General features: G+C 44.0%; 2 protein-coding genes across 7 annotated transcripts in view; both read left to right on the forward strand.

Moving 5' to 3' along the window:
* fyco1a (FYVE and coiled-coil domain autophagy adaptor 1a) lies at positions 1–15,535 on the forward strand. 3 transcript variants are annotated; one of them, XM_086114808.1, is made up of 18 exons: positions 1–47; positions 1,614–1,714; positions 3,179–3,285; positions 3,390–3,515; positions 3,977–4,083; positions 4,307–4,450; positions 4,541–4,634; positions 4,806–7,310; positions 7,386–7,478; positions 8,134–8,252; positions 8,327–8,494; positions 10,203–10,355; positions 10,429–10,658; positions 11,507–11,663; positions 12,437–12,529; positions 12,607–12,817; positions 14,254–14,363; positions 14,553–15,535. In XM_086114808.1, exons 2-18 carry the CDS (start codon positions 1,654–1,656, stop codon positions 14,626–14,628), a joined length of 4,554 nt encoding a protein of 1,517 aa, XP_085970934.1. In that variant the 5' UTR covers positions 1–47; positions 1,614–1,653; the 3' UTR covers positions 14,629–15,535. The 3 variants fall into 3 exon arrangements, with proteins under 3 accessions (XP_085970934.1, XP_085970935.1, XP_085970936.1); XM_086114809.1 differs by having other exon boundaries at positions 15–47; positions 1,617–1,714; XM_086114810.1 differs by lacking the exon at positions 1–47 and adding an exon at positions 859–1,126 and having other exon boundaries at positions 1,617–1,714.
* Positions 15,519–21,021, forward strand: part of ghrhrl (growth hormone releasing hormone receptor, like) — a 16,618-nt gene continuing 11,115 nt past the window's right edge. For 2 of the 4 annotated variants that reach the window (XM_086114813.1, XM_086114816.1), the window contains exons 1-3: positions 15,693–15,982; positions 16,075–16,256; positions 20,659–20,764. In XM_086114813.1, the coding sequence (XP_085970939.1) occupies positions 15,841–15,982; positions 16,075–16,256; positions 20,659–20,764 (430 nt within the window). In that variant the 5' untranslated portion in view covers positions 15,693–15,840. Of the gene's footprint in view, positions 15,662–15,692; positions 15,983–16,074; positions 16,257–20,658; positions 20,765–21,021 lie in introns of those variants that run through there. The other 2 variants (XM_086114814.1, XM_086114817.1) reach the window with 2 other exon arrangements.

Consider the following 21,021-nt stretch of genomic DNA (forward strand, 5'->3'; position numbering starts at 1 on the left):
TTTATCCCACACAGCGCAGCTGGGCTGATATGGACGTGAGCTGAAAAGTATGTTATAGTTGACTAATTCCGCTAATAGCAAATGTCGGAAAGAATGTTTGAAATTTGGAAACATCGTTTTTTGTTTTTGTGCCAAGTGTCAAGAATGTTTGTTGAAAGTTTACCATCTTAAAGCTAAGTGACAAGTTATTAGTCAAGTCGGGGAAAACGCTTCGCGCCTGGGAGCTTTAAATGTTTTCTCTTCGCGTCGTAGTATCGAAATATAGCGGATGATGTTCTTAATGACACTTGGTTTTTGCTTGAGGGTGTCAAATGTATTGTCAAAGTTGAACAGCGTCGCCGGAGATTAACCTCGTTAGCTTTTAGCAAACGTTCTACATTCTACCGTTGCTCTTGAAGTGTCCCTTGTTTAAAGGAATACATTGTGTTCGTAAAACCTGAATAAGGTTTGGTTTACATTGGGACATTGAATCACTTGCTTCGACTGTATAATTCCTCGTTACACGCCCCCCTGTGCTTAATATACTCCTCTAAACTAGCTTTCCAGACCCTTGATAAGTCTAGTAAAACATTTCCATCAAACCGAGGAAGTTCCTAATAGATTGATAGCGTGGTGGTACTAAATTTTAAAAGTGAAGCTTCATAAAGCTTCTATTAACTGCAGTACAACAGTGGTAGAGCTTCAGAGTTGCGAAGGCCTTCTCTACTGACCTACATTTACAGTCCAGATTCTACATTTCCTCCTTGTAGTTGTATTAATTTATTTCCTAACACTTATTCTCTTGATTTCATAGCATTTCTCTTAGCTGCAATGCAATATGTGGAGATTAGATTTTTTTTTCTTAAATCAGATTTTACATCATATGCTGCTGTGTCAATCTCATCTGCCTATGGCTTTCAAAATCAGTAATGCTGGCCCATGCAACTTCACCTCAATCAGTGATGGGACTGTTTCTTTAACCAATTCGATTTCACATTTATCCTCGCAGGGCCATAACGCGGCCCTCAATGACATCAGGATTTTTCAATCTTCTAGTTGGTAGGCCACAGCAAAATGTGTTTTGACAAGAAAAACATGCCTGCAGCGATCTGCATGCATCAATACATTTGAATAATTAACATCTTTGGTGAGTATGATGTACGGTGTGTCAATTTTAAATGTTTGTGCCATATTTTTAAAAATAAATATTAGCTTCTGGAGTGCTCCAGATGAGTACATGGCCCAATTGCATCCTGTCATATTGCATGTTTGTATACTATTGATGGTGTCTAGAATTGTGATGTGATAGTAGTGGTACCAAAATGTGGATTAAGTCAGCTAAATTACCAAATTCACGGACAGCCTCTGCAATACAGTTTGTCCAGTATGACACGACTCGTGTTCATCATTAAATTCAGTGACACATACTGCTCTTACGGCACCAGTTTTATGGAGCCAATTCACAATTAAAATTGTGTACAGGATAGAATTAAAAGAGTCATGTTATTTTTAAACACGGCCGCTTGAAGAACAGCAGATAAAGTAAAAAAAAACAAAAAACGATCCATGTATGTGATGTGAAAGTATTTCCGTTTCTTTTTTTGTACTGTGCTGATTGTAATATTCTGATTCAGCAGACTGGACGTGACTCCAGGGAGGAGGAGCGGTGGGGCCATGGCTGCCGGGGCTACGGTGGGGGAGAGCCAGCTCCAGAGGATTATCCGAGATCTACATGGTACGCCATCAGCTTTGTGTGTGCGTGTGTGTGAATAGATCAGCATTGGAAAGTTGTGGCCTGACATGGTGTGCGACGGCAGAGAAGCAACAAGAGAGTCACAAGGATTTACCATCACACTATGGCGCTCCTCGGCATGCTCGGATCCACCTCATCTCACCTCATCCGGCTAACAAAAACCCAAAACAATCACTACTGGATGTGATTTAGTGTCTGTTTAGAAAAGTGGCGAAATCTGTGTCAGCATGCAGCCAGACAAAGGGCGTGTGCTGAGGGTACACCCGGCGCACGTGTCCTTCCAATTTTTGCGGTGGATAAGAGGCAAGTAGATGATGCACATGGATTTGGCATGCTCGATTACGGTAGTGGTATCAATCGCGGGAAATGTTTACTGAAAGGTTTGTAGCGAATTTAAAATGTGGCAGGTTTACTGTCTCAATACAACTTGTTGCTTTTCAAGAAGAACCGGTAACCAGTAACCATTCATTGCTGTGGCTGTGCCATTAAGTGCTTTAATAATAGAGAGTGCTCCATTTTCAGTGACATTTTTGACATTTGACCATTTTTGGAGCAGGAATGAGGAATTTCAAACTCAATTCACTATTTTATACCCGCATTGAAAAAAAACATTCAACCACTAAAACTTAGGTTTTTTTTTTTTTTTTTGCGAATAACCATTTTGACATCACAATCAAAAAAGTCATCATTGTCTATAATATTCTTTCAGTTTTTTTGTAAAACAGTTGACTTTTGACTTGTGCGTTTGAAAATGGATGGAGGAGAATAATAAGTGTGTGTGTGTGTGTGTGTGTGTGTGTGCGCACGCGCGCGTGTGTGCATGTGTGTATACACCTACACAATGACTCCTAGTGAAAGACAGTTGCTGCAATTTCCTGTAATAGGCTGTGTTAATTAAAAGCCAAGCGCAGGTTTTATTCCTAAAAGGTTTCTTTAATATCATCTTAAGTCACTATAATCAGGCACAGGTGGAGCATTAACACTGCACAGCGCCTGAATATAGGAAAATGAGAAACTCGACTTAACGATTGAATTCAAATGTATTGCACATGAAAGTTAAATGAAAATGGTACCTAAATAGAAATTTAGGAAAAAACAAGATTAAATGCAAATGTACTAAAAAGTTAAATACAATGGAACTCTACTTAGGCAGCGATTCTTTTGCATACAATGAAGCAGAGCATGTGCACCACTTGCGGTATTAGTATGAGGTTTTTTTTTTCTGCTTTGCTTCTGAATGTCGAATGCTGTTGACATTGCTTGTGTGAAGCACATTGAGTTGCCTTGTGTATGAAATGTGCTGTATAAATGATTAATATTGCTTTTAGTACCGCCCTTCACTGGCGTAATACACATGTTCACCACTGTACAAAAATACATAAATATGCATATTTGTTGTGTTGTTTGTTCACCAATAATTTTTTTGTTTGTTTGTGGCAATTGCAGAGGCTGTTGGGGAGATTGCTAAAGAGTACAAGGAAAACGGGGAGCCCATTACAGATGACAGCACCAGCCTGCACAAATTCTCCTACAAACTGGAATACCTGCTGCAGGTGCATGTCCAAAGCACAATTATAATCCTATACTGTGTGATATTCTCCTTGATAATGTAATTCCAAATTACTTATGACAGCTATGCCACTTCTTGTATTTTCAGTTTGACCAAAAGGAGAAAACAACATTTCTTGGAACAAAGAAAGATTACTGGGATTACTTCACCGATTGCCTGGCTAAAATTAAAGGTGCCAACGATGGCATTCGATTTGTCAAATCCATTCCGGAGGTACGAAGACTTTCACACAATTTGAGCCTTCACAAATTGCTTTGTAATTCATTTATGTTGTCATTGGAAAGGATGAAAACTGTTAAAATTGAAGGTGGCTACTTCTCGTGAGGAATGCCGGTTGATTGAACGTTGACATTTACGTGGCAGAAATCACGAGACCAAACCAAATGAGTCAGTTTACGTCTGTACAAAATGGATCGCACGCCGATCGCGTTCAGTCACGAGGTGCAGTGTAATTTGAATTGGGGGTGAGGGAGAGCATGATGAATTGTCATTTGTATCACTTTTACTCTTTTAATGTCATTGCACAATAACCAAGCCGCGTGTTAGACAAGGTCTGTGTAGATTCTCAATCATCAAGCTCACGGTAATCCGCAAAGGTTGAATCAAGACAACCGGAACTGCAACTACTTGTCTTTTGAAGACATCTCACCTCTAACCTTCTCTCCATCCGATAGCTGAAGACGTCGCTAGGGAAGGGCCGGGCGTTCATTCGTTACTCTCTCGTGCACCAACGATTGGCCGACACTCTGCAGCAGTGCCTCATGAACCAGAGAGTCACCAGGTACAACTTCTGATTAGATGTCAGCAATTTTGTACGGGAATTAACTCATTCACTCCCAAAGACGTTTTTAAACGTCTTTTCAGACTTGGTACAGAATTGGCTGGTACTGAATGAGTTAAGATACCCTGGTTACAGTAGAATAGCCTTTATTAGCTGTAAAAAGGGCTGTTTTTCATGCATTGGCCATATTTGTCTTCAGTTCTCGACGTCTCTGTCCCCACAGTGACTGGTACTACGTAAGAAGCCCGTTCTTGAAGCCTCACCTCAGTGTGGATATCATCAATCACTTGTATGAACTCAACGACATTCACTTTGATGTCGCTTCCAGAGGCTATGATCTTGATGCCTCCTGGCCCACTTTTGCAAGGTAAGGGTTTAGCTAGGGACAAAAAATAAATAAAAAATGGACAAATAGGCCATTAAGTTTTACTGAAATTATAAATGAAACTTTCAACAGGAGGACACTGGGAGGTGCAAGCTCACCTGGACACACGTGGAAACCACCCAGTCGCAGTTCCAGTATTAACAGTCTGGCCAGCAGTTACTCCCAGGTAACTGATGGGGAGTCAAGCAAAAGTCTGTTGTGCTATTTGGCTTCCGATTTGTTGGGATTCATTAAAAAAAACATAGAATACAATACAAATGAGTCATTATAAAGCATTACTCATATTGTTTTAAGTAATATTTTGCATTGCTCATTGTCTCTTCTCGCAAACATCTAGCAAGCATCCGAGTTGCTCTCCAGTCCCGACTACGGTCACGGATTGCTGAATGACCTGAACGACTCGCTGCCCCCCTACACCAAAGACGTTAGCACCGTCGAAGACCTTCGTCTGGAGCTGGACCGCTCCGATTTGAGGCAGCAGGAGCTCCTGGATAAAATAAAGCAGCTGAGCGCGGAGGCCGAGGAGTTCAAAGGGGTTGTGGTGGAGCTCCAGAAGCAGCTGGATATATCGCTCACCGCGCAAGAGGAGCAACGGGGTTTGCAGGGAGAGCTCAGGGGTCTGCAAGGGAGAGAGGAGAGCCTTTCCAGAGAGCTGGAAAAGCTCAAGACTGGAGAAAAAGCCATGGAGGCCGAACAGCGACTCCTCCAGGAAAAATTGGCGGCTACTGAGGCGAAGAACATTGAGCTACTGGCCAAGTTGGACGGAGTTCTGAGTGAGAAGGGCCAGCAGGCGGCCAGTTACTTTGATTCGGCACAAAAGATGCACGAACTGTTGGACGGCTTGAAGGAGGCAGAGAAGGCGAAGATGGAGGCAGTTGCTGAGGCGGAGGAGAAGAGGAGACAGGCGGAAAGGGCGGAGGAGGAGCTGAGGACTAAGGAGGCTGCAGCAAAGGATGCCGAAACAAAGCTCAAAGCGAGACTTGCGTCGGCCTCTGAGGAGAAAGGCCGACTGCAGACCAGAGTAGAGGAACAGTGCCACGCCCTTGAACAGCTTCAGGGCGCCTTGACACTGAGGGAAAAGGAGACCAGCAACTTACAGAGGCAGCTGCAGGACCTCCAAAACTCTCTGGAGGAGAAGGATAAAGAGGCGGAGGAGGCGAAAAGGAGGGCACAAGAGGACCAAGTAGAGTTACATAAAAACGTGGGTAGGCACAGGGAGACTTTAGAAGGAGAAATCGCTTCTCTCAAAGAGCAATGTGAGATGAAGGAAGCTGAGCTGTCCTCCGGTCATGAAAAGCTACAAGTTCTCGAAGACCGCAACCGAAGCCTGAGCGCCGAAAAGGACAATCTGACCTCAAAGCTCAACACGCTAGAGAGTTGCGTTCGAGAGCAGGAGGCAAAGGTAGAAGACTACAAGACGCAGTGTTCCAATCTAATGGAATTAAACGAGAAACTGCTGAACTCAGCAAAGAGAAACGAAGAGCTTAAGAAGGAGTTAGGAGACAACCGGGCAGTTCTCGAAGGTGAATTAGCATCTCTTAGGGCTTCTGAAAAACAACTCAAGAAACAGCTGGATGACGCCAAGATGACCGTGGGCGAAAAAGAAAAGGGTTTGCGTGAGGAGAACCTCAAAATGGAGGAGAGTCTGCAGCACGCAACCATGGCCGCCGAGCTCTCGGATGTTACGTCCCAGCAGCTTGAGAAGGAGAACCAGAGTCTGAGAGAGGAGCAGGACTCGGTGAAGGAATCTCTCTTTCGCATGCAGGGCGACTTGAAGAGTGTTCACGGGCAGATCGGCGAGCTGGAGAAGAGCTTAGGAGACTCGCGCAAGCGCGAAGTCAGCCTTCGAGAGCAAGTGCGAGCCATGGAGGCGCAGCTCGAGAGTAAAGACAAGCACCTTCTTGAGGTCCAGTCCAGGGTGGCGACTCTGGAGGCCACTGAGAAGGAGCTGCAGTTGGCAAAGGCGAAGGCGGAAGCAGCATGTGCGAAACGGACGGAAATGATTGAAGCGGTTACGTGTGAGAAGCAGGCGATGGAGAAGTGTCAGCTGGAGAGAAGCGCCGTCCGGGCGAAAGAGAACCAGGAAGTGGCCGTCAAGCTGACTGTGATGGAGGGCCAGTTGGAGGTGAACGTGAAAGAAGTGTCCAGGCTTCAGGCGGACATCCTACACCTCAAGGTGAACTTACAGAGATCGGAAGAGGAGAAGCTCAAGTCCCAAGCGCAGCTGGAGGTGACCGAGGCCCAAAGAAATGAGCTCCGGACTCTGACCGAGCAGCTTAAAGTCCAGACTGAGGCCCTGAACCAGAAGCACGTCGCCGAGCTCCTCGAGTGCAAAAAGAAAGAAGAGGCGCTAACCGAGCAGCGCGACAGGGAGATGGCCGCCCACGCCGAGCTTTCCATCTCTGCCGCCGCCCTCCGAGAGGAGATGTCCGGCCTTAAAACCGACAACAACCGTCTCGCCCTGGAGAACACGGAAACCCGGGAAGGCTTGCACAGGGCCAACACGGAGATGGCCGAGCTGGGGATGACCATCTGTAAGCTCAGCGCCGAGAAGGAGGAGGCCAGGAAGCACTGGGCCGACGACACCGCCGCCATCGAGGAACTGAGGCACGAGGTCGAGCGCCTGGAGGAGTGCGTGAGCCAGTTGCAGCTTGAGAATGACAGACTGGAAGGGGAGCTGAGCCACAAAGAGAAGCTCCCGGAGGCTATCGCGAAACTTCAAGGACAGCTGGAAAAGAGCAAGAACCAGCTGCAAAACCTCAAGGTCTCCAACCAAGAGGAGGTGAAGTCCCTGAAGTTCCAGATGAGCTCGGAGAACATGAACCATCAAGTCCAGATGAAGGTGACTTCGTCCACCATCAACTTTGCGGTCTTGTTTGTTTTTACGCCTCGTTTATTCACTCATCTCACCGATTAGAATGTGGAGAAGGAGCGAGTCGAGGTCAAACGGCAGCTTGAGGAGGAGAAGAGGAAGGTGTCCTGTTTGCAAGCGAGAGTGTCTGAACTTGAGGTTGGTGTTCTGTAGACATCGCACGACGCATTTTAGTAGTTTTGCCGCATCTTCATTCTCTGGAGAGTTCATATGTGGATGTATGAATATACACTTGAAGTCAAAGGAAGCCCCCGACAGACCCAATTACCGCTGTGTAGTGAGCAATTCCACTCAGAGTAAAAAACAAAACAAAGAAAAAACAGAAGTTGCCTTCATCATCAATGCCCCTGGGAGATAATTGAACCGCGTTGTGTGTCTCGTTTAACATTCAGTTGTAATACATTGAAATCTTTTCTCACATATACGGGTAAGGAGATGTTGATCTTATTTTGATGGGAGCAGGAAAAAAAGCTGACCTGAGGACAGTAGCGGTCCAAATTTAATGAACAGATTTCTAAAATGGGCGTGTGGTGACCAATAAAGTGCTGTTTGTGCATTCTATGTACAGCGGTTGAACAGTGAAAGCACAAAAATGTGTTTTCTCTAATAAGAACAGGAAGGGATATTAATTAACCCCAAAAAAGAAAATGTGAATGACAAATGTTTTTTCATCAATTTCACGACCCCCGGCTTGTATTATTTCCAGACAAAAAGATACGGATTCAACATAGAAAGGTTCTGTCCGGACCGCAAAGATTCGGGCGAATTGTTCTGGTGCTAATGTTCTTAACAGGCTGAGAATGAGAAGTACCTGCAGCTCAGCGGTGAGAAAGATGCTCACATCACCAAGACTGAAGCGACGGTTCGTGAGAACGACGGAGCGATTCAGGAGCTAAGAGACGCGCTAACCAGGTCCGGCCGCGGCGACGCTTGGGGATTTCTCTCTTGCCCGGCGAACAAATTCGAATGTGGTTTTCCTTCCTCAGCGCCGAAAGCTCACACTTTGCTGTGCAAAACGAATGCGAGGAGTTGAAACGGGAACTGGACGCGACCCAAGGCGCTAAACAAAATCAGCACCTGAAGATGGCAGCCGAGATTGATGACCTCAACCGGACCAAGGTCAACCTGGAGGAGCGCCTCATAGAGCTAATAAGGTAACACCTAGAGAAGTGATTCTCAAAATCTTGCGACCAGCACCACTAGTGGTCCTCCAGCTCACTCAAATGATACGTGAAAGAATCGTTCCCCAAGTACAGTTCTGTCGTCTTTATTTATTTAGGTACAATTTTCCTGTATTTAGTCAGAGTTAATGATCAGACTGCATAATGTTACAGTGACTTGCCGTAGCATTCTTTTCATGAACACTTAGACCTACTACACTGCTGTATTTTAATGTTGAGCGTTATGGTGGTACGTAGAGTACTCAATATTTTTATAATTTTTTTTCAGGGTACTTGGTGTTTGTTTTTTTTGGGTACTTGGTGTAAAAGGTTTGAGAACAAGTGGCCTAAAGTCTATTATGATCAGTCAAAAGCAGCCGCTGGAACAAGTGGAGTGAGGACGTCATTATCTGTTCGGAAGCCAACTTCCTCATCATTACTGGTTGTCACTTCTTTGGCGTTCACATTGTGTTTTTAACAAGTTCTTCTCTGGAAAGCAGATTTTGTTCTCCTCACAGGATAGGCGGAAAGGTCCCAAAAGCTTGGCGGCAAGTTTTTTCTTTTCTTTTTTTTTTTGAATGTGAGGCTTTGAAAACGAGAGCAGGAGGCAAGTGGTTGAGTCAGAAAAAGAGGCTAAAATCTTTCTTTTTATTATTCTGGAGCCGTTGTTGCCGCAACACCCGCGAGGCTTATACAGACAGAAATGTTGACCACTGAATGTCAGTGACTCTGTTAATCACTTCCCCTTGGGTCCGGCCACGCGATCTCACTGTTCTTCCTCAAGTGGTTACGCATTACATGTACACCTGCCTTATTTTGTGGAATCAATCTTCTCCTAGGTGCGTTTTCATCAGGTATACCTGCACATTGCATTCTTTGCCAGTTGTATTCGTGGGAGCAACAATTATACAGCAATCATAAAAAAAAGAAAATAATTACAAATGTTGATTGTCAATCTTTTGACAACTTCCCCCTTTTAGCCCGCACATGCTAGCCAGTCACAAAAGTGTATTCACTGCGTTTCAACCAGCATTATGGACATTTTGGGTGGCACCCGTGCAGAAGATTTTCAGTCAATTTCTAAAGAAATGTTATTATATCCAAAGTTGGTCAATTTCCATAAGAGTTACAAATTATTTATTGTATTCAATTTTTCAATTGTTTTACTATGATGTACGGTTTGAGCCTCATTCAATCAACTACATTGATTAATGAGGCGTATTGAATTTTGTTTTTTGTTTTTTTGCGGTCACTCGGTCAATTTCAGTTTTCTATGAAAACACACTGCTGTATCTAGTGAACATACTTTTGTTCAAAAGTGTGGGGCTTCCCAAAAAAATGTCCCATTTTTGTAAGAAAGTACCGTTTTCCATTTAAAAAAACAAAAACAAATGAACAAAAAAACCCAAAGAAACCCCTAACCCCCAAAAAACTATTGAAACCTTGCAAAGTGACCCCAAACTTTTGAATTCTTGGAATAAACATTCTCTTTGCCCCCCCCCCCAAATAAAATAAAAAAATTGTACATTTCCAGGTTCCGCCTATGAATTTTTCAAATACAACTGCATAAATATCATATGATCTAATACAACAGCCATGTCAAAAATCTTCCCTCACCTTGTATCATAATGCTTGTGTGGCGATGCACTTGTACCTTTTATCTCGCTAGATATGAGCGATGATGGTCTCCTTTCCCCCTCAGGGACAAAGATGCCCTGTGGCAGAAGTCGGATGCGCTGGAATTTGAGCAGAAACTGCGAGCGGAGGAGCGTTGGTGGTTGGCGGACAGAGAAGCCACTCACTGCTTGGGCTGTCAGAGCCAGTTCACCTGGTGGCTGCGCAGGCATCACTGCAGGTGTGCATTCCAGCATCCCAAAAAGAAAGCTTTTTCAAGACGCACCCACTATCATTTCTTCTGTCTTTTGTAGACTCTGCGGCCGCATCTTCTGCTACTACTGCAGCAACAACTACGTGATGGTCAAGAACAGTGGCAAGAAGGAGCGCTGCTGCAGGGACTGTTACAGCCAACACAGCGCCGTGGTGGAACGCTTCACCGCCGCCGAGCTGAGCCCGTCTGATCAGCAGCCTTCTCCAACGGAAGCCGGACCTCATCCTACCCCCGAGCCTGCCCTTTATAAACCCACTCCCGGTGTCACAGGTATGAGGCCAGTTGGGAAGACCAACATCATCCCAGGCGCATGCGCAGAAGTTCACTTGACGTGACTCAATCCTTTGTTTTGTTCCTCGGAAGATAATCAGTAACTCGTGAGCTCGAAGCTAAAGTGAAAAAAATGAAATTGGTAGGAACAGGAAACGCCACAAATCAGGGGTGATTCGCCCCTCCACTGAGCAAGTAGCTGAATCCCATATCTACATTCAAAACCAAAACAAGTGCAATCAGTATTAAGCTGACTAGACTTGAGTGGGGGGGGGGGGGACCATTAATGTGAGATCTTCACACACAGAAACACCCTTCTACCACTCCCACATGCATTTAGACTTGTTAAAATATACTTTTCAAGCATTCCTTACCGCCTGTTCTTGCAGTTCTCCAAATAAGAGCAAGGTGGGGCCTGCTCCCGGCTGTTCGTAAAACTGATGCACAAACTAAAATTTAGCATATTAAAGTGAAACGACAAAATGTTTAACCAAACCATCTTACGTCACCCAATAAAAGTCCTCTGGCTTCATGCAAAAAACATAATGTGAAATGCCATCGAGTGGTTAATGCCACTTAGCATTGATGTTACTGTAATTATAAACAACTGCTTGTGTTTAGAAGTGCATTTTGGTAAGTTTAAATGTGTTTCAAACCTGTTGGAGGGGTCACACTATTTTAAAAAAAAATCTGTGGTCTCTCTCTATAATCCAAATTTTTAACCTCATCATGAATTTAGGCTCACTGTATGGTCATTTGAGGTCAAGTTGGCGCATGTAGTTATTCGATCTCTTTTGTTGTTGTTGTTTTTTTTTTCACCCTAATCACATCCTCAAGTTCTCTCCCAGTTTCAGACCCGAGCCACAAGCCTGATGACGGCACTTTTGATATTATCACAGAAGAAGAGGTAAATGGTGTGTATGACAGTGACACCAATTCACAGACCACAGGCGGCTCCTTTGAGGGAGAACAGCAGGAGCGAAGGCCACCCGGATCCTTGGACATGTAAGTATATCGGAGCCGTGTTTCCAAACTCAATTTGGTTTGCTTGGTGTGGAATATTTGGAAATACACAAGTTCCCTCTTGCTTTGGATACAACATCAATTTCTTTCCTGCTGTGAGCACCCCACTGTTATTTTTATAGAAAAAAAAATACTAACAGCCTTCCACTGCTGGAAGGAAAACAGAAATCTTCAGCCTTTGGCTTAATCAACCCCATATAAGAGTGATTCATTCCGGTGGAGCATCCGGTTCTTGCGCAAATACTTTGTCCTCTTCCTGTTGGTTTCGCATGTTCCTTTGAGAACAGTCAGCCCTAATGTTAGGAATAATATAGCTGTTCCGAGTAAATGTGTGCAAGTCACGCGGGTTCATTTTTTGAACTTCGTAATGGGTCAAAATATTCTTGACGTGCTCTTCGAGGAGCTTTCAACTGCATATCACTGTACTTTATCAGTGGCCCCCCGATGGTTACATGTAATGACAACTTTGCCATCTCCATGGCGACAGAGCATATATCATTGGCTGCTAAGATTTGTCTGAAAGCCCCAGAAAAAAAAGCTCCGGTCGATAGATGCGTGATCTTGAGTTAAGATTGCCGGGGTGGGGGGGAACTTGTGGATAGGATCCAAGTGCATAAGTCATTATCCTGAAGGGTTTCACCAAGTCATCTTCACAGATAGCTGTACCTCTTACCCCTTACTGTGAGATACAGTTCCATCGCGCGGATGGAATTCTGACATTGTTTCTCCCCTTTGTGTGTGATGAATTTTTTCAGAGGTGCAGGAGAATTAACCCCCGACGAACCGGAGGAGAATGTCGCCACTGTGCAGGATTTGGAAATCAACCTTCTCAAGTCGGGAGAACTCACGTGGGTGTTGATGTCATCCCAACACGCGCGTGGCTTTGGCAGAATCCTTTTCTAATGAAATGGCCGTCTCGCCGCAGGATGGCCGTCCCGCTCACCATCGAGGATATTTCCCACTTTGGCGACGGCTCGCGCGAACTCTTCATCAAGTCCAGCTGCTACAGCGTGGTGACCGTTGCTGTGGCTGACTCTGGGCCAACCATCAGCTGGATGTTTTCCTCTGAACCTAAAAGCATCTCCTTCAGTGTGGTTTACCAGGAATGTGCTGAAGCTCACTTGGAGCAATCAAAGGTAGATGGTTAACTTCAGGTACATATCCTCTCTATATTTGTCGAACCACTCTTCCTGTTCAGGGTGACTCGGAACGTGGTGTCAATCCTCTACAAAAAGATTTTCAGTGATTAGCTGAGTCTATATTCCATAGGAAAATAGCTCACGTCCTACACATCAACTTTCCTATGAGGCAGAGCTTTGCCACCATATTGTGGTATCTCAGGGTGTCACATAAAGAGGAAGAAAATGTGTGTGTGTGAACCAATGAGCTTTTCAGTTAATAGCTCATTGGGGTGGTCCAGTGGTTAGCGGGTCGACCTCACAGTGCAGAGATCGTGGGTTCAATCCCGGATCCGGCCTTCCTGTGTGGAGTTTTCATGTTCTCCCCCGGCCGGCTGCGTGGATTTTCTCCGGGTACTCAGGTTTCCTCCCACATTGCAAAAACATGCATGGCAGGCGGATTGAACACTCTAAAATTGTCCCGAGGTGTGAGCGCGGATGGTTGTTCGTCTGTGTGTGCCCTGCGATTGGCTGGAAACCGGTTCAGGGTGTCCACCGCCTACTGCTCAAAGACGGCTGGGATGGTCTCCGCGATCCTTGTGAGGATAAAGCAGATTGGAAAATGGATGGATGGGTTCCACAGGAAAAAAAAAAGGTGCAATTTAACACTATGTTTATTGTTTTTATTCTAGTTTGATTTAGTTTTCCGCTGCTTATAAATGACCTCAATCAAGTCCACTAGAAATAGTAACGGTACAGTACCAAACCTTTCCAACAATGATAAGCCGGTTACAACATTAAAATGAATAGTTCTCTTTCAGCAGTTATGATTCAGCTCTTGCGTGCAGGTGTACCTAATGTTCTTGCGGAAGAGTGTGCTTTCACGCTCCACAGAATGTGACCCCCCCCCCCCCCCCGGGATTCTGGAACCCCTGAAGTACATGCAGGATAGAGACATTAATAATCTATAACCACTTACATTATTGAATTGTCTCTTGATAATCCATTTTCTGAGGCGCTTGTCCTTATTAGGGTCACGGTTGGGCTGGCACCTGTGGGAAGAAGCAGGTTACACCCCGGACTGGTTGTCAGCCACTCACATTCATACCCATGGACAATTTAGAGTCTACAGCGAATGAGCCTGACATGCATGTTTTTGGAATATGGGAGGAAGGGGAGCACTGGTAGCCAAGATTCGGACTTCTCGACTGCAAGGCAAACTTCCTCTCCCAACACGCTGCCTCATAAAAATCTATCCAAACCCCTTAAAAATCAACACACAGTGTCCCGAAATCCAAACTGAACACCACACACAGTGGGCTTTCGTTGTCGCCCATACAGGCAGTAATCAGACCGCTTTGATACTGCTGATTGGCATTTTTTTTGGGGGGGGGGGATTTGTTGTGTTTTTTTTTAACCACGAGGCATCATTTTTCTATTCGTCTCTTTTCAAGGTCCTCATTCCACTGACGCGCTGCAATTCCCACAAAGAGACCATTCAGGGACAGCTGAAAGTGCGTCGGCCGGGAACCTACGCGCTCATCTTCGACAACTCTTTCTCACGGTAGGCGCGTGCGTCTTGACCCGCAAGTGATTCGTCTTTTTGATTGGGTTTGATGCTCATGTATGAGCTATTTTCTTAAAACGACTCTCACCATGATCTCCTACTACTGTTTATCCAGCTGCCGCGCATCACTTAATGGGATTGCGTCCATTTGAACGGAAACATTCTCCTCCTCCCACCCCCTCGCAGGTTTATCTCCAAGAAAGTCTTCTATCATCTGACCATGGAAATGCCCATCATCTACGATGGAAGCGACTTCCCCTGAAGCTTTAGCGTCACACGGACGTCACTTAAGTATCGCCATGGAAACTGAAGGGAGATTAAGGGGAAAAAAATCAGCATGAGTGACAATTTTCTTTTTTGCCTTTATTTGGATGGGGACGGGGGGAATGTGATGACTTGCTTCATGAACAAAATAATCACCATGTAACATTTTTACATTTGAGCAATGTTTAAATGTACGCTTTAATTGATTTAAATTGAGGCTTTTTTTTTACATTGGAGGAAGTAGTAACACTATCAAAAGGAAATCTGGCAACTATTTATCTCTAAAACAAGAAGCCTATATGAAGACAGTGTTTTTTAAAAAATATTGTTTTAAAATGAATAGTCAGTCTGTTATGCAGTCTTCCAAATAAAACACCCTAAGTAGGTAAAAAATATTTAGTTTTTTGCATCCTAACACTATTTGCACTGTGCGCACTTCTCAGGAGTTTTGGCATAAATTTGACACTTAGTTGTCATTTATTTTTTTTTCCCAGACAGCAAAACATTAAATGAGCGTCACCATCGTAATTGTAATGAGATGAGTCAATGTGTTGCGGTATTGTGCAACCTCTGTAGCTTCCAAGTGCCTGTTGACTCTAATGGCTTGTGATAGGGGTGACACTTTTAGGCAACGTCGTGTATTTGTGTACGTTGGGTTTCATTCTCTCAGTGCGTTTGACGTGTTTCAATAGCATTTTTTGTGTCTCTTCTTTTATCTGAATTTTGTGTCGTTTTGTATTTGGAGGGGGGGAAAAACAGTTGGGTTACATTGTAATACTCTTCTTGTTAAAAGCAAGGGCTTACCTATGACATCTATTTTTGATGGATGCAAATTTGTATGCAAGGCTATTTTTCTCTACACGGCTGCACTTGTTAAAAATATAAAACATTTTAATGATGGATGATCCACGTGTTGATGTGTTTTGATTGCATGAAGAATCACCACATTGCAAATTTTTGTTTCGATATCAGAACTGTGCACAGTAATATGTAAACGTGTCTTTTCAGTTATACTGGATGCTCACAAACAGGTAAATATCTTTTGGAATGTCTTCCCCAAATGGCAAAATTAATCCAAACCGATGTTTTTCTCTCCTTGACTTTTGGGTTTGCATCTGGAGGGAAATGAACCTGCTCGGACACCTTTTATCTGTTCCGTTTTTGTCGGAGCACCTTTTGTGTAGACTTAAAGCTGTCTGCAAGTGGGAAGATGTTAATGACGAAATGCGTGAAATATAACCTGAACAGTAACCGTTCCAACAATTCACATCTGATTTTGCTTGTGCAGGTTTACCGAATCAAGCAACTGGTAACTGTGCATATTGTCATGACTGCAAGCAGGTTTTTATTTGGTGAGCAAGTTCATTTCCTGCCTTATCATAAATGCTTTTATTGTGAAAACACACCCTGGAAGTCAACTTCTCCCATTTTTGTGAATTGCTAGGTAGAACTAATACAGTACTGGAGAATGAGAGAGAGAGAGAGAGAGTGAAAGAGGGTCTCTCGCATACCCAAGCTGCTTCCAGCTCGGCTTCCACTCTCCACAGGCTCTACGCCGGGTTGGACGGCAGCATGCAGCGGATATGCTCCAGAGGGGCTTTCCTCACCCTGTGCTTGGCACCTGCCGTGAGTAGATTCTAAACTTCTTTCTCTTGAAATTGGATTTTCTGGAAAAATGGGATCTCGTGTGATAGATTTGATTTGGAATGCTGATCCAAGTTGAATTCCTTTCTTTTTTCTGAGTAATTTCTCATCTTATTGACGTAAGCTCCAGTCGGAATGAGAGCGTGTCCGACAGAGCTCATTTCGTTGCTTTTAAAGTAAACGAAAGTTAAATGCTGTTCGACAGGCTCATTTTCACGCTATTGCTGAGCTGAGTGAGATGTGTTTTGAAATCTGGACAAATAGTCATTTAAAAGGATGCAGGGTAAATGCTTTGTGCTACGTAGGTGTCAGGATTAGTTAATTGACCGGTTAAATTAATGCTATATATAAGTCGTGTGATTTCGGGAAAACCCCCCCACATTTTACTCCCTTTGGATTTTTCTCAAGAAATCGGTTTTGTATGGTCATTTCAAGTTTGATCACACAATGTGGTTCTTGCGGTTCTAAGAGTTGCAGTCTTATAATTATGTATTGTATTTGATTGAATTGAATAGAACTTTATTGTCAAATGTATGCTGTATGTATGTGTAACATACAGCACATGATGCATCCAGATTTGCCAGACATACCTTGGCCATAATTCCAAAACGGTACAAACAGTCATCGCCAAAAGAAGACCATATCTTAGCTACAGTCGTGCATGGTTGTGGCAGTATCATCCTTTGAGGGTGTTTTATTTTAGCCGAAACTGGGCTTTCAACACGGCGGAAGGAATTATGAACAGTTCCAACCCCCCCCCCCAGGCTTCTGTTTGAAAGTGGGGGGGGGGGGAGACTGTCAGGAAACGCCGAATAGAACTTCAGAAATTAATTTGAGGTTAATCTTGCAGAGGCAGTTTTGAATAATGTCTGCTTGTGCTTGGTTCATTCTGAGCACAGTCGCATCCCCGTTTAGAAGAGGGTGTGCACACTTGAGCAACCACATAATCGAAGTTATTTATTTTTACCTCGCGTCAAGACAAGACTGCTTACGAAAATAGTAGGAAGGAAATAGGAGAACATTTTGGGAAGGAATCTCCATGGTCAATTAAGTGAATGTCGTCAAATATACCTGATTATTGATGATTCTTTTCAATTGTCAGCCATGTAAGTGAGGCATATGATTCAGTTATTTCTATTGCGAATGACCCTTAGAACAAACCAGAACGAAAGAGCAAACACGAAACAATGAATGTCTTTCACTTGCCATTTAGTTTCTAGTATGCTCAATTTGTTTGGGGCAAATCAAGTGCAGAGCCAGCCAAGAGACGCATACTCCCAACTATACACTTTCATGCGTGTGCACACGCACTAACGCTCACGTCTTTAAATCCGCAGCTGTTATTAGGCAGCCCTCGCCACTCCGCGACCACGTCTCCTGATTTCCATAAACCAAATAAAATTCAGAGACGCGGACAATTGATCAGTTTGGTGATCAACGTCGCTGGAGCGAGAATCCAAACAGTCTCGCCGCTCGTCACAATGTCCCACTTCAATCTGTTCTCATTCACCGCGCAGAGCTGTGGAGAATTATAATCATCTGCGAACCACTCACATAAGTACACTCAGACCAAAACAAACACACAAACACACAAACACACACACACACACATAACAAACAGCCACTGTGAAAAATGACCAGTTGCTTTGCTCATTGATTTTGATGGAAAATTTGCCCTTTGCCCCCCTCCAAGCAGACAGGATGACAATGGGCAGTATTTGGCTGTACGTTGAGAATTATGAATAGAGGGGGAGAGAGAGGGGGGGGGGGGGGAGGTGAGGGGGGGGCTCTTTATCCCAGCTGACTTTGGGCAAGAGCCGGAATACACCTTGGACTGGTGGCAAATGAGAGGGCACAGCCTTCAAAACCATCCACAAATTAGGGAACAGTTTCACAAGGTCCAATTAGGAAACTTTTTCCAATTCCAACACATTGAAATTTCCCCATTTTTGATGATTTCCATTTGCAGTCACTCTTGCCGTTTTCCATTTTTGCATACTCAAGGATAAAAGGACAAATCTGAAAAAGGAAGTCTGCCATCTTGATTTGAAGTGCTCATTTTAGGGCGATTTGGGCAGTTTCTAGGCGTCCTTCAAAAACGAACTCATTCTCTCGGACCGTGAGCAAATTTGAACCATTATGATCAACAGCGTTTGCATTCATGTCGCTCCTGATGTTGTATGTTCACATCGAGTCCTCCACCTTGCGTGGGGGGCTGTGATATTCTGTTTTGTTATAAACAAGGGTACCGAAAAGCTTCTCGCTCCGTTCAAGCAAACGTATCTGCTGCCACGCGTTGTTTACAGTGCGTGAATTCCTGCGGCGATACAATTATGTGTTCAAGAATAGAGACGCAGTGACGTGACCCCAATCAGATACCATCTTACTGGGTTGTTAGCGGATAATGGGCCGTGCTAACATTTTATGAGAGGACCTACTGTAGGAATGTGAGCGGGTGTTTGTGCTATTATCTTTCACTCGTCGGCGATAACGTAAAGACACCGTAAAAGAAATTCCGCCTTTACGATAGAACTGATGGGGCTAAATTCTGATCGAAACTTCTCAGCAAATTGTGGTTGAATATACAAAGATGGGTCCTAACCTTTTAACTAATATTCTACAGCATGGTAGAAGTAAAGTCTGAGTCTTTTTTAAATTTTTATGATACTTAAAATGTCTACGCAAGTACCATAACGGTCACGTCCCACTGCTGGGGTTATTTTTTCCCCATTCACCCCTTTTCTGACTTTGAAGCGAAACGGATCTTAATTGCGCATCATAACCCAAGCTAACGGTGCTCATTAAAAAGTGAGCGTGATATTAGAAGCAGCAAATTGTTCAGGCTGCTTTCCGGCGCCTTCTTTCCTCGCAAATGGAATCGCAAGCAAGTGTTGCCGGACACGGCTCGCCAATTTTGCCCAGTAAATTTTCTTTCCCGCCAAGAGGATATCGTGTGCAACTTTAATCTTCCCTCTTGTGCCTTTTCTTTTGTTTCTCTCTTAAGCTCATTGCAGGGCGCAAAACAATCGGAGGACAACGTGCCAAGGAACATAAATGAGAAGCTTCTACCCTTTTTGAAACGCACTGTCTGCTGCGTTTGAAGCCGCATTGGCTGCACGATAAATGTGTGTTCGACCTTTCCTAATTACTTTGTATTATACCAAGACTGACCACGAAAGCCTTAACTAGGATGTGGCAATTCATCACATTTATCGATTAGTTCAACTTTATTGTCTATATATATATATATATATATATATATATATATTTAGTTTTATTATTATTATTTTTTAGCAGCTTTTGTAGTTTAAAGTGCATCGATAGGCTGACAGGCAGTGTATCCACTAACAATGCAGCTGCTAACAGACAAACCAAACAAAAAGACAAAGGCACAGTCAGAACCATCCGCTTAGCTATTTAAGTTGTGGTCCTCATTTGTACGTTACACGTTAGTTACCTGTACTCACGAGCCACAAGTATTTTGCAGAGGTCACCTTGCTGTAACTTGTACAACTCTACAGTACATGACCAAATAATGGGGGGGGGGGGGGGGCGCGCACTGGAAGGGGTGTGGTGTTACAGTTTGATGGTCCATACATTGCTGAACGTTTCAAATGTTCAATTTATGAAGGTTCATGTTCACAATATGGCTTCTAGTCTTGACATAACGGGGTGGACCAGGAGAAGAAATCGAGCCCGACGTATTGTGTGACTTCATTATTGTTCCATCATATGAACATGTTTTAACCGTTTTATATGTTGCCAATGGCACTTTATATAACACATGAATTGTGATGACGTTTCTACAAAGCCTCTAAAAAATTAAATGGCTTGTTTAATTTGCATCTCTCCACTAGTAAATATCAATACAAATGTTCAATATGTTCTTCGTCCATCTTCTCCCCTGGCTCACCAACGAGACTTTCTAATTTGTCATACAGTGAGACAAATGTTCTGCTGTAATCAAATACTGTACAAAAGTGATGGCGAGTGGTTATTTGGCACCACGGCGTTGCGATCATTGCCAGATGGCATCTCCGGTGGCTCCGACTTTGATGGAGTGCAAACTTGCCGCAAGCCAAAACAATCTCGGCCCTCTTCAGGAACAAACACCTTTTAATGAATTAAGCAAATGGTTGTAAGTCACATTTGTGCACGATCGGAATATGTCTCAAGTCTTCACCCTCAAGCTTCAAACATTTCCCAAGAAAACAACCCCGGCATTTTTTAATGGTGTACCGTGCTGAAAAACATCCCACCAGTGGCAGCAGGTGCACATCACTTGAATACTCGGCTATCTCCAAACGTGTTTTTCCTCCCGGTGAATTCGCATGTCCCTCGCCGTTGCTTAAAAGGCCGCTGATTCCCTTTGTGATGTCTGTAGGCGCTAACAAGCCTGCACCCTGAATGCGAGTTCATCTTCCAGCTGGAGAAAGACGAGCTCCGCTGCCTGCGCTCCATCGCCGAGCAAGGAAACGCGAGTGCTCAAGGTGCGTTTTTCTCTTTTCAAACGACACCCCCTCGGCTGATGCGTGAAATGTTGAAACAAGAGTCTGCCACTAAACGGAATCGTGCATCATGTAGACGTGTTCTTAATAGCGCCGTGAGACTGAGTTGTTAATGAATGAGCCAATTAAAGATAGCGTGTGGCTTTTACGATGGGAAAACTAACGAATACGTGTCGTAATTAGGAGTATGCACGTACCGATGACACTGGTCAACAGCTCATTTTGGCTTCAGGTGTATT

Source organism: Hippocampus guttulatus, chromosome 7 (assembly GCF_054856545.1).
Source record: "Hippocampus guttulatus isolate MCC_2025c chromosome 7, RoL_Hgut_1.0, whole genome shotgun sequence".
NCBI lineage: Eukaryota > Metazoa > Chordata > Actinopteri > Syngnathiformes > Syngnathidae > Hippocampus > Hippocampus guttulatus.

Coding starts and splice junctions, on each gene's coding strand:
- fyco1a (XM_086114808.1), top strand. CDS start 1,654: ATGGCTGCCGGGGCTACGGTGGGGGAGAGCCAGCTCCAGAGGATTATC. Junction 7,479..8,133: donor CGAGAGTGTCTGAACTTGAG/GTTGGTGTTCTG, acceptor TGTTCTTAACAG/GCTGAGAATGAGAAGTACCT. Junction 11,664..12,436: donor CCACCCGGATCCTTGGACAT/GTAAGTATATCG, acceptor GAATTTTTTCAG/AGGTGCAGGAGAATTAACCC.